Source organism: Myxocyprinus asiaticus, chromosome 41, assembly GCF_019703515.2.
Source record: "Myxocyprinus asiaticus isolate MX2 ecotype Aquarium Trade chromosome 41, UBuf_Myxa_2, whole genome shotgun sequence".
NCBI classification, from domain to species: domain Eukaryota; kingdom Metazoa; phylum Chordata; class Actinopteri; order Cypriniformes; family Catostomidae; genus Myxocyprinus; species Myxocyprinus asiaticus.
Genome location: NC_059384.1, coordinates 33,498,420 through 33,511,535, shown reverse-complemented (window position 1 = coordinate 33,511,535; position 13,116 = coordinate 33,498,420). Strand labels below are relative to the sequence as shown.

At 42.2% G+C, this 13,116-nt stretch overlaps 1 protein-coding gene across 3 annotated transcripts; it reads right to left on the bottom strand.

Moving 5' to 3' along the window:
* Nucleotides 1-2,436: 2,436 nt before the first annotated feature.
* Nucleotides 2,437-12,480, bottom strand: LOC127431855 (uncharacterized). Of its 3 annotated transcripts, none has more exons than XR_007895659.1 (3): nt 11,333-12,480; nt 8,296-8,424; nt 2,437-4,342 (listed from the first exon to the last, which is right to left on the bottom strand). XR_007895659.1 is itself a non-coding variant. In XM_051682468.1 (3 exons), exon 2 carries the CDS (start codon nt 10,015-10,017, stop codon nt 8,668-8,670), a length of 1,350 nt encoding a protein of 449 aa, XP_051538428.1. In that variant the 5' UTR covers nt 10,018-10,536; nt 11,333-12,480; the 3' UTR covers nt 2,437-4,342; nt 8,296-8,667. The 3 variants fall into 3 exon arrangements, 1 of the variants encoding a protein (XP_051538428.1); XR_007895660.1 differs by having other exon boundaries at nt 8,296-8,385; XM_051682468.1 differs by having other exon boundaries at nt 8,296-10,536.
* Between the last annotated feature and the right edge of the window lie 636 nt (nt 12,481-13,116).

Sequence of the window (13,116 nt, the reverse complement as noted above, 5' to 3'; positions counted from 1 at the left end):
GCTGCAATCAAATTGTGCACTAGCTGAACTGATAGAGCGTTGCACTTGCGATGCAAAGGACCGGGTTACGAGTCCTGAAGAGCATGCTAGTCAACACGTGAGCCAAAATTGTCAAAGAAGCACCACAAAATGCATGTTTGCTTTAGCAATTTCATTTTTCATCGCACATTTGTTTTTTATTACACTACTGGTTAGGTTTAGGTTTAAGGTTTAAGGTAGGGAGGTAGGTTTTCTTGATTTAAAACTCAATAGAGCATTAACCTTCAAACCCTCATCTGTTTGGGTGAATATTTAACTTGCTTATAGTGCCACACAGTGGACATTTCACCTCGGAAATGCCACGATACGAGTAAGGAGCCACGTAATATAATTTTGCAAAAATGTCGCCACAACACCCAACATGATCACACGGGAAGTCAGCTTGTTGTTTACAAGAGTTCTGGTACACTATCATTGGCCACATTATGCAGACTCACAGACTCTTTTTCCTATAAAAAAAATAAATAAATTGCATCTGCTCCAACATATTTATCTTCTTCTGTTGTGCGACCAGAAGGGCGTTGTATCAGCAGTGTAGTAGACCTGAGTTTGGATCCCGCATTAAAACCAGGAAGTAATCGCGTTCGCATAATTGGTGACGAGTGCGATTCAGAAGTTCCATTTTTTCCTGATGGAAAAAATTATGGTTAGCATTAGGTTTGGGGGGTTCATTTTATAAATGCATTCCTCTTCAATGTATTACAGCCTGTACAGCTGAAAACAACTCGCTTCACAACTCACTTTTGGCACCCTTCCATGAACATTTCACCTGCAATATGGAGCGCACTAGTGCCCGTATGCCAAACAACACTTACCGCTTTGGCCACTGGGGGAAGTGTTTCGCATTTCGGTTAGCACAGATTTCAGCTAATGAAAAGTCAACCCACCTTTTTCAATTTCAATAGGTAATAGGCAATAAGCAAATAAAGACAAATAAAAAAAATAACAGTAAAAAAAACAAGAAGACACAAAGACAGCCATACAGTGGCCAGATGGGATCTGGTGCTACAGATATACACAAATGAGCCAAAACATTATGACCACCTGCATAATATGCTGTTGGTCCTCCATGTGCCACCAAAACTGCGCCGACCCACCGAGGCATGGACACTACAAGGCCCCTGAAGGTGTCCTGTGGTACCTGGCACCATGACATTAGCAGCAAATCCTTCAAGTCCTGTAAATTGCGAGGTGGAGCTGCCGTGGATTGGACATGTTGGTCCAACATATTCCACAGATGCTCAATTGGATTGAGATCTGGGGAAATTGGAGGCCAGTGCAACACCTTGAACTCTTCATCATGTTCCTCAAACCATTCCTGAACAATGTGTGCAGTGTGGCATTGCCATTTATCCTGCTGAAAAGGGCCACTGCCATCAGGGTATACCATTGCCATGAAGGGGTGTAGCTGGTCTGCAACGATGTTTAGGTAGGTGACACGTGTAAAATTGACTTCCACATGAATGATCGGACCCAGGGTTTCCCAGCAGAACATTGCCCAGAGCATCACACTCCCTCCACCAGCTTTGTCATCTTCCCACAGTGCATCCTGGTGCCATCACTTCCTCAGGTAAACGGTGCACATGTACATGGCTGTCCACGTGATGTAAAAGAAAACGGGACTCATCGGACCAGGTGACCTTCTTCCACTGCTCCAAGGTCTAGTTCAGACACTCGTGTGCCCATTGTAGGCGTTTTCAACAGTGGACAGGGGTCACCATGGGCACTCTGACCGGTCTGTGTCTACGCAGCCCCATACACAGCAGGGTGCGATACACTGTGTGTTGTGACACATTCGTCCTGTAACCATCATTAAAATGTTCTGTGACTTGTGCCACAGTAGACCCTCTGTCGGTTTGGACCAGACGAGATAGCCTTCGTTGTCCTTGCGCATCGATGAGCCTTGGGTGCCCAACACCATGACGCCGGTTTGTGGTTTGTCCCTCCTCAGACCACTGTTGGTAGGACTCACCACTGCTGACTGTGAGCACCCCACAAGCCTTGCTGTTTCAGAGATGCTCTGACCCAGTCGTCTGGCCATAACAATTTGGTCCTTGTCAAAGTCGCTCAGGTCTTTACTCCTGCCCATTTCTCCTGCATTCAACACATTAACGACGAGAACTGATTGTTCGCTTAACATCTAATCTACCCAGACCTTGACATGTGGCCTTGTTAGATGATCAACGTTATTCGCTTCACCTGTGAGTGGTCAAAATGTTTTGGCTCATCAGTGTATAATATGATGTTTTTATTTTAAAATATCTAAAAATAGCATCACATAGATGTCAAGGCATTAATGAGTGTCTGTCTGATACACTGATTTTCTCCAAATAACATGAATGAAATAGCCACCTACTAAGGTGGTGCCAATGCTGGATGGATGCACAGGATTTCGTTTTCCAGTTTAGCAAGTATGTGTATATTATAGTATAATTTCACATTCAAACATTTTTAAGTGTGGTTTAAAGGACATGTTCACCCAAAAATTAAAATTCTGTCATCACACAAGTCCAAACCTGTATAACTTTTTGTTTTTTCCATGAAACACAAAAGATGTAGGACTGAAAGTACTTTCATGGTGTTATGAGCTCCAAAAAGAAAAGAAAAAAAGTACAATAAAAGTAGTCCATATGACTTATTCCATACACTATATTCACTTTATAAGTCTTCTGAAGTGATAGGACAGCTTTGTATGAGGATCAGACTGAAATTTGAGACTGAATCCCCTCTGTCTAAGCTCTCAATTCTCATTTGAAGTCAACTGGGTTGTAAATTGACTTGGACTGGGCCATTGTAGGCCATTTGCCCATTGCTCCCAATGTTCATTTGTCCTCATGAAAGAAGAACTTTCCTAAAAGTTTGTTTTTTGGCAGACTGAAACTTGCAGTTTGTTGCTGTATTTTGCATCATCCATTCTTATTCCTGTTTTAACAAGATATGCCATCCCTAATGATGAAAAACCACCCCACAGCATGACGTTTCCACTGTACCTCACTGCAGGTAGGGTGTTTTTGATGTGTAGTAGGGCAGGAATACCTACATGCCCGGGGCCACAGACTCCCAAGCGCAAATCAGTGAGTTTCTTATGTTCCCTGCTGTTTCCCTCCAGTCATTGCGATTTCACTTAAGTCCATCTTTCTGTCAGTATCAGTAACCTTACAGGCACCACATGCCATTTTTCCATCTACAGGCAGACCATCTACACACAAACACAGGTCAGATTATTCCACCACTTTTTTTAGTTTCGTTTTGTTTCGGTTTTACATTTATTCTGCAGTAATTTCTTTAAAGACCCCATGAAATCAAAATCTGTTGTTTTTGCCCTACGGGGAACTTTAGTGTTAGTATTTCTCCCCTGATGTTATGAACAGGTTTGGATCTAGGGGGTGTTGGGGTGGACTTTGCCACCCCAAACTATCCCTATGACCTCCAAAGCGCTAGTGAAGCAAAGGGTAAGTCAAGTCATTTTTATTTGTATAGCGCTTTTCACAACACATATCGTTTCAAAGGAGCTTTACAGAAATCATGCTTTACAGTAATATCTATAAAGTCTTAGAGTCATCACTGTGTAATTGTGAATTGTGTATTAAAATAAATAGTTAAATAATAATTGTATTTAGAACCCCAGTGAGTAAGCCAAAGGTGACTGTGGCAAGGAACAGAAAACTCCATAAGATGTTGGTTAATGGAGAAAAATAACCTTGGGGGAAACCAGGCTCACGGTGGGGGCCAGTTCCCATCTGGCTAAACAACATGAATATAATGTCAATATTAGTTATTTGTGTGCAGTGCAAGTCATGGTTTTAAATTTGTAAGTAAGTGTTAAGGGCCAGTGTTTAAACAAAGATTTTGTATGAACTGTAAGATTAATGACTAATGCCTTTGAAGAAGTTCACATAGATGCATTGTTCTTTGTTGGTTGGCTGATGAAGGCTTTTTTTGGCAATTAATTGATAGTCTATGTATTCCATTTCAAGAGTGTAGTCCATCATTAGGCAAAGGTGATGCTTGCAGAGATCAGTGAGGTGCATCACAGTTCAACTGGCAGGTCATTTTGGTGAGGTTCGGTGGGCTCCATCCTAAGTCCAAGGTTCAGTCAGTGGCATATGAAGTATCTGATGTCTTACAGTTGGAGTTGGCATCAGTTCATCCTCAGAAGTCCAACGTAAAAGACTGAAGTGATGTCTGGCTAGCACCAGCTGTAGTTTGTCATCATCACTCAGAGACACGTAGCAGTGGAGTCCGAAACCAAGCAGGAATGGAGCTGGATCTGGCCAGCTCTAGTAACCTCGGGATATGAATCCTGAGGTTGAGACAGGGAAACAAATAGAATAATATTAACGTAGATGCCATTCAATTTATTGCAGAGTTATAGATTATGAGAAATGTTTCTGGTTCCAGCAGACCTAACTAAAGCAGCCTAATTGTGAGTTGATGGATAAATTAGGTGTATGCCTGGCTAAATAGAGGAGTCTTTAGTCTAGACCTAAACTCAGTGAGTGTGCTGCATCCCGAACAGTGTTAGGGAGACTATTCCAAAGTTTGAGCAAAATAGGAAAAGGATCTACCTCCTTTTGTGGATTTTGATATTCTAGGAACTATTAACAGGCCAGAATTTTATGATCGTAATGAACGTGATGGAATATAGCATGGTAGAAGGTCACTTAAGTACTGTGGAGCTATATGAAATTGAACAGATAGCCAATGTAACGACAATAAAATTGGGCTAATATGATCATATTTCTTGGTTTTAGTCAGCACTCTGGCAGCAGCATTTTGAACCAGTTGAAGTTTGTTTATTTATTGAACTTGAAGTACATCCTCCCAGTAATGCATTACAATAATCTAGTCTTGAGGTCCTGAACGCATTTATTTTTTCAGCATCAGCAACAGACAGCATGTGTCGTAACTTAGCAATATTTCTGAGGTGGAAGAACGCGGTTCTACAAACACTGGAAATTTGATTTTCAAAGGACAGATTGGTATCAAATATAACACCCAAGTTCTTCGCTGTAGAAGACGACATAACAGTACATCCATCGAGAGTCAAATTATATTTTAACGGCTTATTTTTAGAGGTTTTTGGTCATAATTAGTACCTCGGTTTTGTCAGAATTGAGTAGAAGGGAATTTCTGGCCATCCAATCTTTGATTTCATTGATACACTCTGCTTATTTGGAGAATTATGAAACTTTGTTGGGTTTAGAAGAAATATAAAGTTAGCATAACAGTAGAAACTTATTCCATGATTCCTGATAACATCTCCAAGGGGAAGCATATATAAGGAGAAAAGCAGAGGCCCTAAAAATTATCCCTGTGGCACTCCATACTTTTGTTTGATTTGACAATTCCTTGTTTACACATACAAAGTGGTAGCAGTCTGATAAATAGGATCTGAACCATGCTAATGCAAGTCCACTAATGCCAACATAATTCTCCAACCTATTCAAGAGAATGTTGTGATCTATGGTGTCAAAGGTAGCACTAAGATCTAAAAGTACTAGAAGAGAAATGCAGCCGTGTTCAGATGATAAGAGCAAGTCATTTGTAACTCTGATAAGTCCTAAATCCTAAATCCTGACTGAGATTGTTCATATATACCATTTCTCTGAAGAAATTAACATAGTTGGGAGGACACTACCTTTTCTAGTATTTTCGACATAATTGGGAGATTTGAAATTGGTCTATAATTAACCAATTCGCCAGGATCAAGCTGTGGCTTCTTAATAAACAGTTTGATAACTGCCATTTTAAAGTTTCTTGGGACATGTCCCAAGGATAGCGAGGAGTTAATATTATTAATAAGAGGTTCTGAGATTACAGAGAATACCTCTTTTAAGATCTTACTTAGTATTGGATCTAAACATACATGTTGTGGCTTTTGAGTTTTTGATAAGTTTTGTTAGCTCTTCATGACCCATGACAGCGAAGGATTGAAGTTGCTTGTGAGGAAAATTATGAGACACTGTTTTCTGAGGTGCTGCGACAGTTGATTGCATAATTCCAATTTTATTTCTGATTATTTCTATTTTATCAGTTAAGAAATTCATGAAGTCATTAGTATTGTGCTGCGATGGAATATCTGGTTCAGTCGAGGTTTTTTTCTTTACCAATTTAACTACAGTACTGAATAAACAGCTAGGATTGTTGTGGTTATCTTCTATGAGTTTGCCAAAATATGCTGACCTGGCAGCTTTTAGTGCCTGTCTGTAGCTAAAGACACTATCCTTCCATGCACCGCGAAATACCTCTAATTTTGTATTCTTCCACTTGCACTCCATTTTCCGAGCTGCTCTCAAGAGAGCATAAGTGTGATCATTGTACCATGGTATAGGGCTTTTTTCTTTAATCGAAGGGGGGCTACAATATTAAGAGTGCTAGAGAAGACTGTATTTATATTTTCTGTTATTACATCAAGTTCTTCTAGACGTTTTGGCCTACTGAGTATGTGAGACAATTCTGGAAGATTATTAGTGAAGCTATCTTTAGTGGTCAAAAGAATAGTTCAACCTGAACGATAGTGTGATGTAAATTGAGTGACATTAGCTGATCGCAGCAAACAAGAGACAAGGTAATGATCTGAGATGTCATCGCTCTGCGGTAGAATTCCTAGAGCATCAACATCAACTCCATATGACAGAATTAAATCTAGTGTATGATTATGGCGATGAGTTGGTCCTGTCACATTTTGTCTGACTGCAAGAGAATATTGTTAAATGCTAATCCCAATATGTCATTTTCTTTATCTACGTGAATGTTGAAGTCACCAACAATTAAAGCTCTATCTACAGTAACTACTAGATCTGATAGAAAATTTGCAAATTCACCAAGGAAATCAGAATATTGCCTGGGTGATCTATATACTGTAGCAAGGCCAAAAGACGACAGAGATTTTTTATTTATATCTGAAAGTGTCATATTAAGCATTATTACTTCACAAGACTTAAACTTATATCCTTTCCTCTGAGTAACACCAAAAACTTCACTGTAAATTGTAGCAATACCTCCTCCTCGACCCTACAGATGAGGCTCATGTTTATAACAATAACCTGGGGGAGTAGATGCATTTAAACAAATATATTCATCTGGTTTAAGACAGGTTTCAGTCAAACAGAGTGAATCCAAACTATGATCTGTAATGATTTCATTTACAATTAGTGCTTTGGTTGAAAGATCTAATGTTTAGTAGCCCTACCTTTATATGATGTTTTTCAAATTTTCTAAATGATTTAGTGAGGTGTTTGTGTTTGGTAGTTCGGGGAACAGACACAGTCTCTATGTGATTTCTAGGTGATGCAGTCTCTATCTGTTGTACTTTATGTGACCTTTGTGACATCTCAAAGCAGCTAGCAGACATATGGACCAGACAGTCTGTCTGCTTCCTGACCTGGGCCCCAGTTAGTCAAATACTATCACTATTAAGAATGAGCCAAATTACTAGAGGAGAGTGGCACCTTCCCTGGAGGGATGGAGTCCATCTCTCTTTAGCAGGTCAGATCTACCCCAAAAGCTCTTCCAATTGTCTATAAATCCTATGCTATTCTCCAGACACCACTCAGACATCCAGCCATTCAGTGACACTAATCTACTATAAACCTCGTCACCACGATGAGCAGGGAGGGGGCCAGAGCTTTGCAAGTTCACACACCTCTTTAACATTATCTTTAGAGATCTCCGACTGGCGAAGCTGGACATTGTTAGTGCCGACATGAATAACAATGTTAGAAAATCTACGTTTAGAATTAGCCAGCACTTGTAAATTTGATCTGATATCAGACGCCCGAGCCCCCGAAACGCATTTAACAATAGTGGCTGGAGTCTCTATTTCCATGTTTCTTACAAGATAATCACCTATTACTAAGGCTCTTTTAACATGATTCTCAGTGGGTGCATCACTGAGTGGGGAGAATCAATTGGAAACCCTAACAGGGAAGGGAGAGTGGTGTCGATTTACTGAGCGAGTATGCCGCCAAGACGTCACCCAAACGCCCTGCTGCGGGGGCTCTACAGCTGGAACCAAAGTGTGTGTGTTTCTCGCAGTACTACCCGCATCCGAAACAGTATATACCGGCTTCTCTTTCTCACTGACCTCCACTAGCATTCAGATGCGTGTCTAACTCATTAACCTTCTCCATCAGCCTGACTAATTCCTTACATTTATCACATGTAAATCCCTCACTGCTGACGGAAGCAGCTATAGTAAACATGTGGCATGCAATGCAGGAAGAAATAACATGAGCGGATGCCATGACTTACCGCAATTGTTTGTTGTTGTTATGGTTGTTCTTGAGCGGCGAGGGTTTGAGATCGATGTGGTTCCTGATCAGCAGATGTTTGAGATTGTTGCTGTAATGAGGTAGACGAGGAATGATGACCTAAATGCGGCTTTAATGAAAAACAAGATGAACTCAGAGTAACTCAGAATTAAACTAAACAAAAACATGGGAAACCAGGCACAGAACATGAGAACACATGTGAAGGCTGACAAAGAAACCAGGAGAAACAAGGGCTTAAATACATGTGGGCAAACAAGGAAACGAGGAACACCTGGGGAAACAATCAGGGGAAAACCAATCATAAAATGAAACTACAAAAGGACTACAAACTAACAGGAACTAAACAAGAATTTCAACATAAGTCAACACAAAAACTCGGCCGCAAGGCCGACACAGGGTCAGGCGGCGGAGCCGCTGGAGAAATAGTCTCTGGGGGAATCGGGTGGAGCCGCTGGAGGAATAATCTCTGGGGGAGCGGGCGGAGCAGTGGAAGACTCTGGGGGGAGCCGTGGAATGCGGAGCCGTGGCAGGCTCGAGGGGCGAAGCCATGGAAGGTGGAGCCATGGCAGGCTCGAGACAAAGAGTCCTGGATGAATGGTAAATGACCTCCGTGTTCGCGAACATGGGAAGAGACTCGGGAACGACCTCCGTGGTCACGAACATGGGCGGAAACTGGGAAACGATCTCTGTGGTCGTGGGCATGGGCGGAGACTCGGGAATGACCTCTGTGGTCGTGGGCATGGGCGGAGACTCGGGAAGGACCTCTGTGGTCGTGGGCATGGGCGGAGACTCGGGAACGACCTCTGTGGTCGTGGTCATGGGCGGAGACTCGGGAACGACCTCCGTGGTCGTGGGCGGAGACTCGGGAACGACCTCCGTGGTCGTGGGCGGAGACTCGGGAACGACCTCCGTGGACCTGGGCGGAGACTCGGGAACGACCTCCGTGGACCTGGGCGGAGACTTGGGAACGACCTCCGTAGTCGTGGGCATGGGCGGAGACTCGGGAACGACCTCCGTGGTCGTGGGCATGGGCGGAGACTCGGGAACAACCTCCGTAGTCGTGGGCATGGGCGGAGACTCGGGAACGACCTCCGTAGTCGTGGGCATGGGCGGAGATTTGGGAATGGAAACTTCTCTTCTTCTTCTTCTTCTTCTTCTTCTTCTTCTTCTTCCTCCTCCTCCTCCTCCGGATGGCTGAAGTTGGCAACGCTGGCTCTGGGACGGACAAGGCTGGCAACTCGTTGGCCGTGGCAGGCGTGGGTGTTGGCTCGTTGACCGTGGCAGGCATGGGCGCTGGCTCGTTGACCGTGGCAGGCATGGGCGCTGGCTCGTTGACCGTGGCAGGCGTGGGCGCAGACAATTTTTGAGGTAGGGTCTTCATAGACCTACACACCGACATCAATGGTAGATCATATAACTTGGAGACGGGGGCCATGGAAGGCTTCGAGGGGGCTGTGGCAGGCATGGGCGCTGGCTCGTTGACTGTGGCAGGCGTGGGTGAAGACAATTTTTGAGGTAGGGTCTTCACGGACCTACGCACCGACATCAGTGGTAGATCATACAACTTGGAGACAGGGGCCGTGGAGGGCTTCGAGACAGGGGCTGTGGAGGGCTTCAAGACAAGGGAGCCGAAGATGCAGGTTTTGGCCCGGGGTTCCTGCCATAATCCACTGTATAAAGGGACACGCAAAGTTCCAGACATATTCGCCGAGCGTCCAGTGATGATCAGCCGGAGGCATCAGTTCCCTCAGTGCACTATTCAGACCGGCCCGGAAGAAAACCACCAGAGAGCGGTCTGGATAGTGCACTACATTTGCCAGCTCTAGAAACTCACGGACGTGATCCTCAACTGGACGGTCCCCTTGCTGAAGGAGCAGAATTCTGACGGCTGCTAGATCCATTTTTAGGTCAGTCTTTCTGTGACGAGGTAGATGAGGATCTAAATGCGGCTTTAATGAAAAACAAAAGATGAACAAAGTAAATCAGAATTAAATGAAACAAAAACACAGGAAACCAGGCACAGAACATGAGGGGAAACAAGGGCTTAAATACACATGGGCAAACAAGGAAAAGAGGAATACCTGGGAAAAACAATCAGGGGAAAACCAATCATAAAATGAAACTACAAAAGGACTACAAACTAAGAGGTAACAGGAACTAAACGAGAATTTCAACATAAAAGTCAACACAAAAACAGGGAATATGTGACAGTTGCAATAATCTGTGTAAAACACAGAGGACAAAATGAATGCACGCAGTCGAGATGTGAGATTTAGACAAGAAGAATAAAAGAAAAGAAAAAAGAGAGAAATGGGTGCCCGCGTAACAATACACGCAGTTGAAACAATAGAAAAGCGTGGAAAAAACAAAGCACGTGGTAAAGTGGAAAAGGATAAAATGATGAACATATAAGTATAAGCAATGCTAAGCAGGCTAGCAAGCTACAAACATAGACTCGTGCAGCGTGCTGTGTCCTGAAAATATATGCTACCTATCAGGATGTGCTACCAACGCTATATTTGTTTAGTTTTAGGGTTGGGGTTAGGGTTTGGGGTAGGGTTAGGGCTTAGTACAGCCTCACACCATATCACACTATCTCATAGTTATGCTGGTAGCACATCCTGATAGGTATTATCTGCCTGACAAGATGTGCTACCTAGGTTTTTAACACATTTCATGCTGTTGTAGTACATACCGACAGGTTCTCCCGTGCCTCCCGACATGTGCTACCCATGTTTTAACTTTACATATCACTGTTTTTCCTGAGCAGGTAGCACAGATTGTCAGAACACCGGCAGCAACCGGAACAGGAAGAACAGGAGGTAGAGTTGTATCATCTTGCCGCTAACCCTAACCCTACTGAAATATGCTGGAAATGAAGACACGCACAACCCCGACCTTAGTTATGTTTAACTAAATTTAATTGTATGATTTGTTGTACAAACAAAAGCCTAATGAAATATATTTAGAAATGTGCTTTGGTAACAACAGACTAGTGCAATATCACAACTGATCACCTTGGTTGCGTAGTTGGGTTTATCAATGGCTTCATCTCCGATGAAGAAATCAAGTTCATCCACACCTTTCATGAGACGTCTCTGTGCCTGATCCCCCACACTAGCAATCTCTCTGATCGCAATACCTGCAGTGACAACACTATAATCAGCTCTATGAACTCAACAAGCACATTTACTACATCAAGATCAACACACATTTGGATATTACAGCAGTGTTTCTCAACTGGTTTTGCTTCCAGATTTTACACTGGACATCAAGTGGTGACCCAACACAGTACCAAAATAGTTAATAACACAAAAGTTAACAAACAATTTTGGCCTCATTTCAGTGGTGTTTCAATGGTCTCAGCAGTCAATAATTCACAGCACACAACCAACTGTAGTTGGCACAAACCATGATTATCTTCACTGTAAGTGAACCCGAATTCATAATCTGCATCATATTTCATTTTACCTTGGCATTTGGAAGCAATGGCATTTGAGATCACTGACGTTAAACGCTTGTTGAGGTGGCAATTTTCTAATCTTTAAATGAGAGTGGGTCAGGATCTGACTGTTATGGCAGATGAGAATGCAGATCATTAAATAGACTTAAAGTTGGATCTGTTCCTGACAAAAAGTGGTCATACAGCATTGTAATATCTGGAATAAAGTGCACAAATAGAGCACAAAAGTCTGGATCCGGACGTAAAAATCCCATTAATTTTTTTCATAGACAAATTCATTTTCAACGATAACTTACAAACCTTTAAAGACAGACCTTCCATGAGCTCCGGGGTTGTTCATTGATGGTTTATGCCTTTGTTGAAGCCACCAGTCTGCGTTATTTCAACTTCATTGTTTAAAAATCTTGTTTAATATTGGAATTCCTGGTGAAGAACTACACTACCCATGGTCCAGCAGAGGAAGATCAACCAATCAGAGAACAGCGGCCAACAAAGCTCGCCAAACAAGCCCAGCAGCGAGCGCCCACTTCCACGATGCAACAGGAATGACACAATCGAGCCGGCCTCCTGTTTCTATACTTACGATCAACAACCAAAAATCAATAATTTCACATATTTCTATGTTTTTTTTTTATTCAATTACGTCATTTGCAATGCTTCATGGGATTGTAGTTATTCTCTGATTAAAGACGTTCAGTACACAGTCTTGTACCTTTTTCCTTTTTGTCCAATTTTCAAATACTTTTTTGCTTCAAATCAAAGTTTGTAATGTTGTGATTAACCATGGAGCTAGTTGGTTTGGTTCATGGCTTTGAACTCTTATATTAAGGATTTTATAAAAAGCCTATGGAAAAAATGAATGGGAAAAATACTTCTGGAACCCAGAATGCTGAAAAAGTGGGCAGGCACTTTTGCGCTCTATAGCATGGATTATTTTTTATGATCATTGTGTGGTGCAGATCGGACATTCGGAAAAATCCCTATCAGCAATGGTTAAATGGGGAAATAACCTGTATCCTACTTCATTTCCAGTGGAAATCAACTAGCATAAACATTTACAGTACTTTTTATATAATTATTGTAATGTTGTTGTTGCTAAAACTGCTTATAAATGTGGTAAGAAACAAAAGATTATTAAAATTAGAAGACTAGAGACCAGAAACATCACAATCTGGCTTTAAAGGGATAGTTCACCCAAAAATGAGAAAGTGAAAGTGGAGATTTATAGTCAAAATAAAATTAAAGTAAAAAGGACTTAAATATTGATTTGTTTCGCACCCACACCTATCATATCACTTCTAAAGTCATAGATTTAACCACTGGAGTCTTATAGATTAC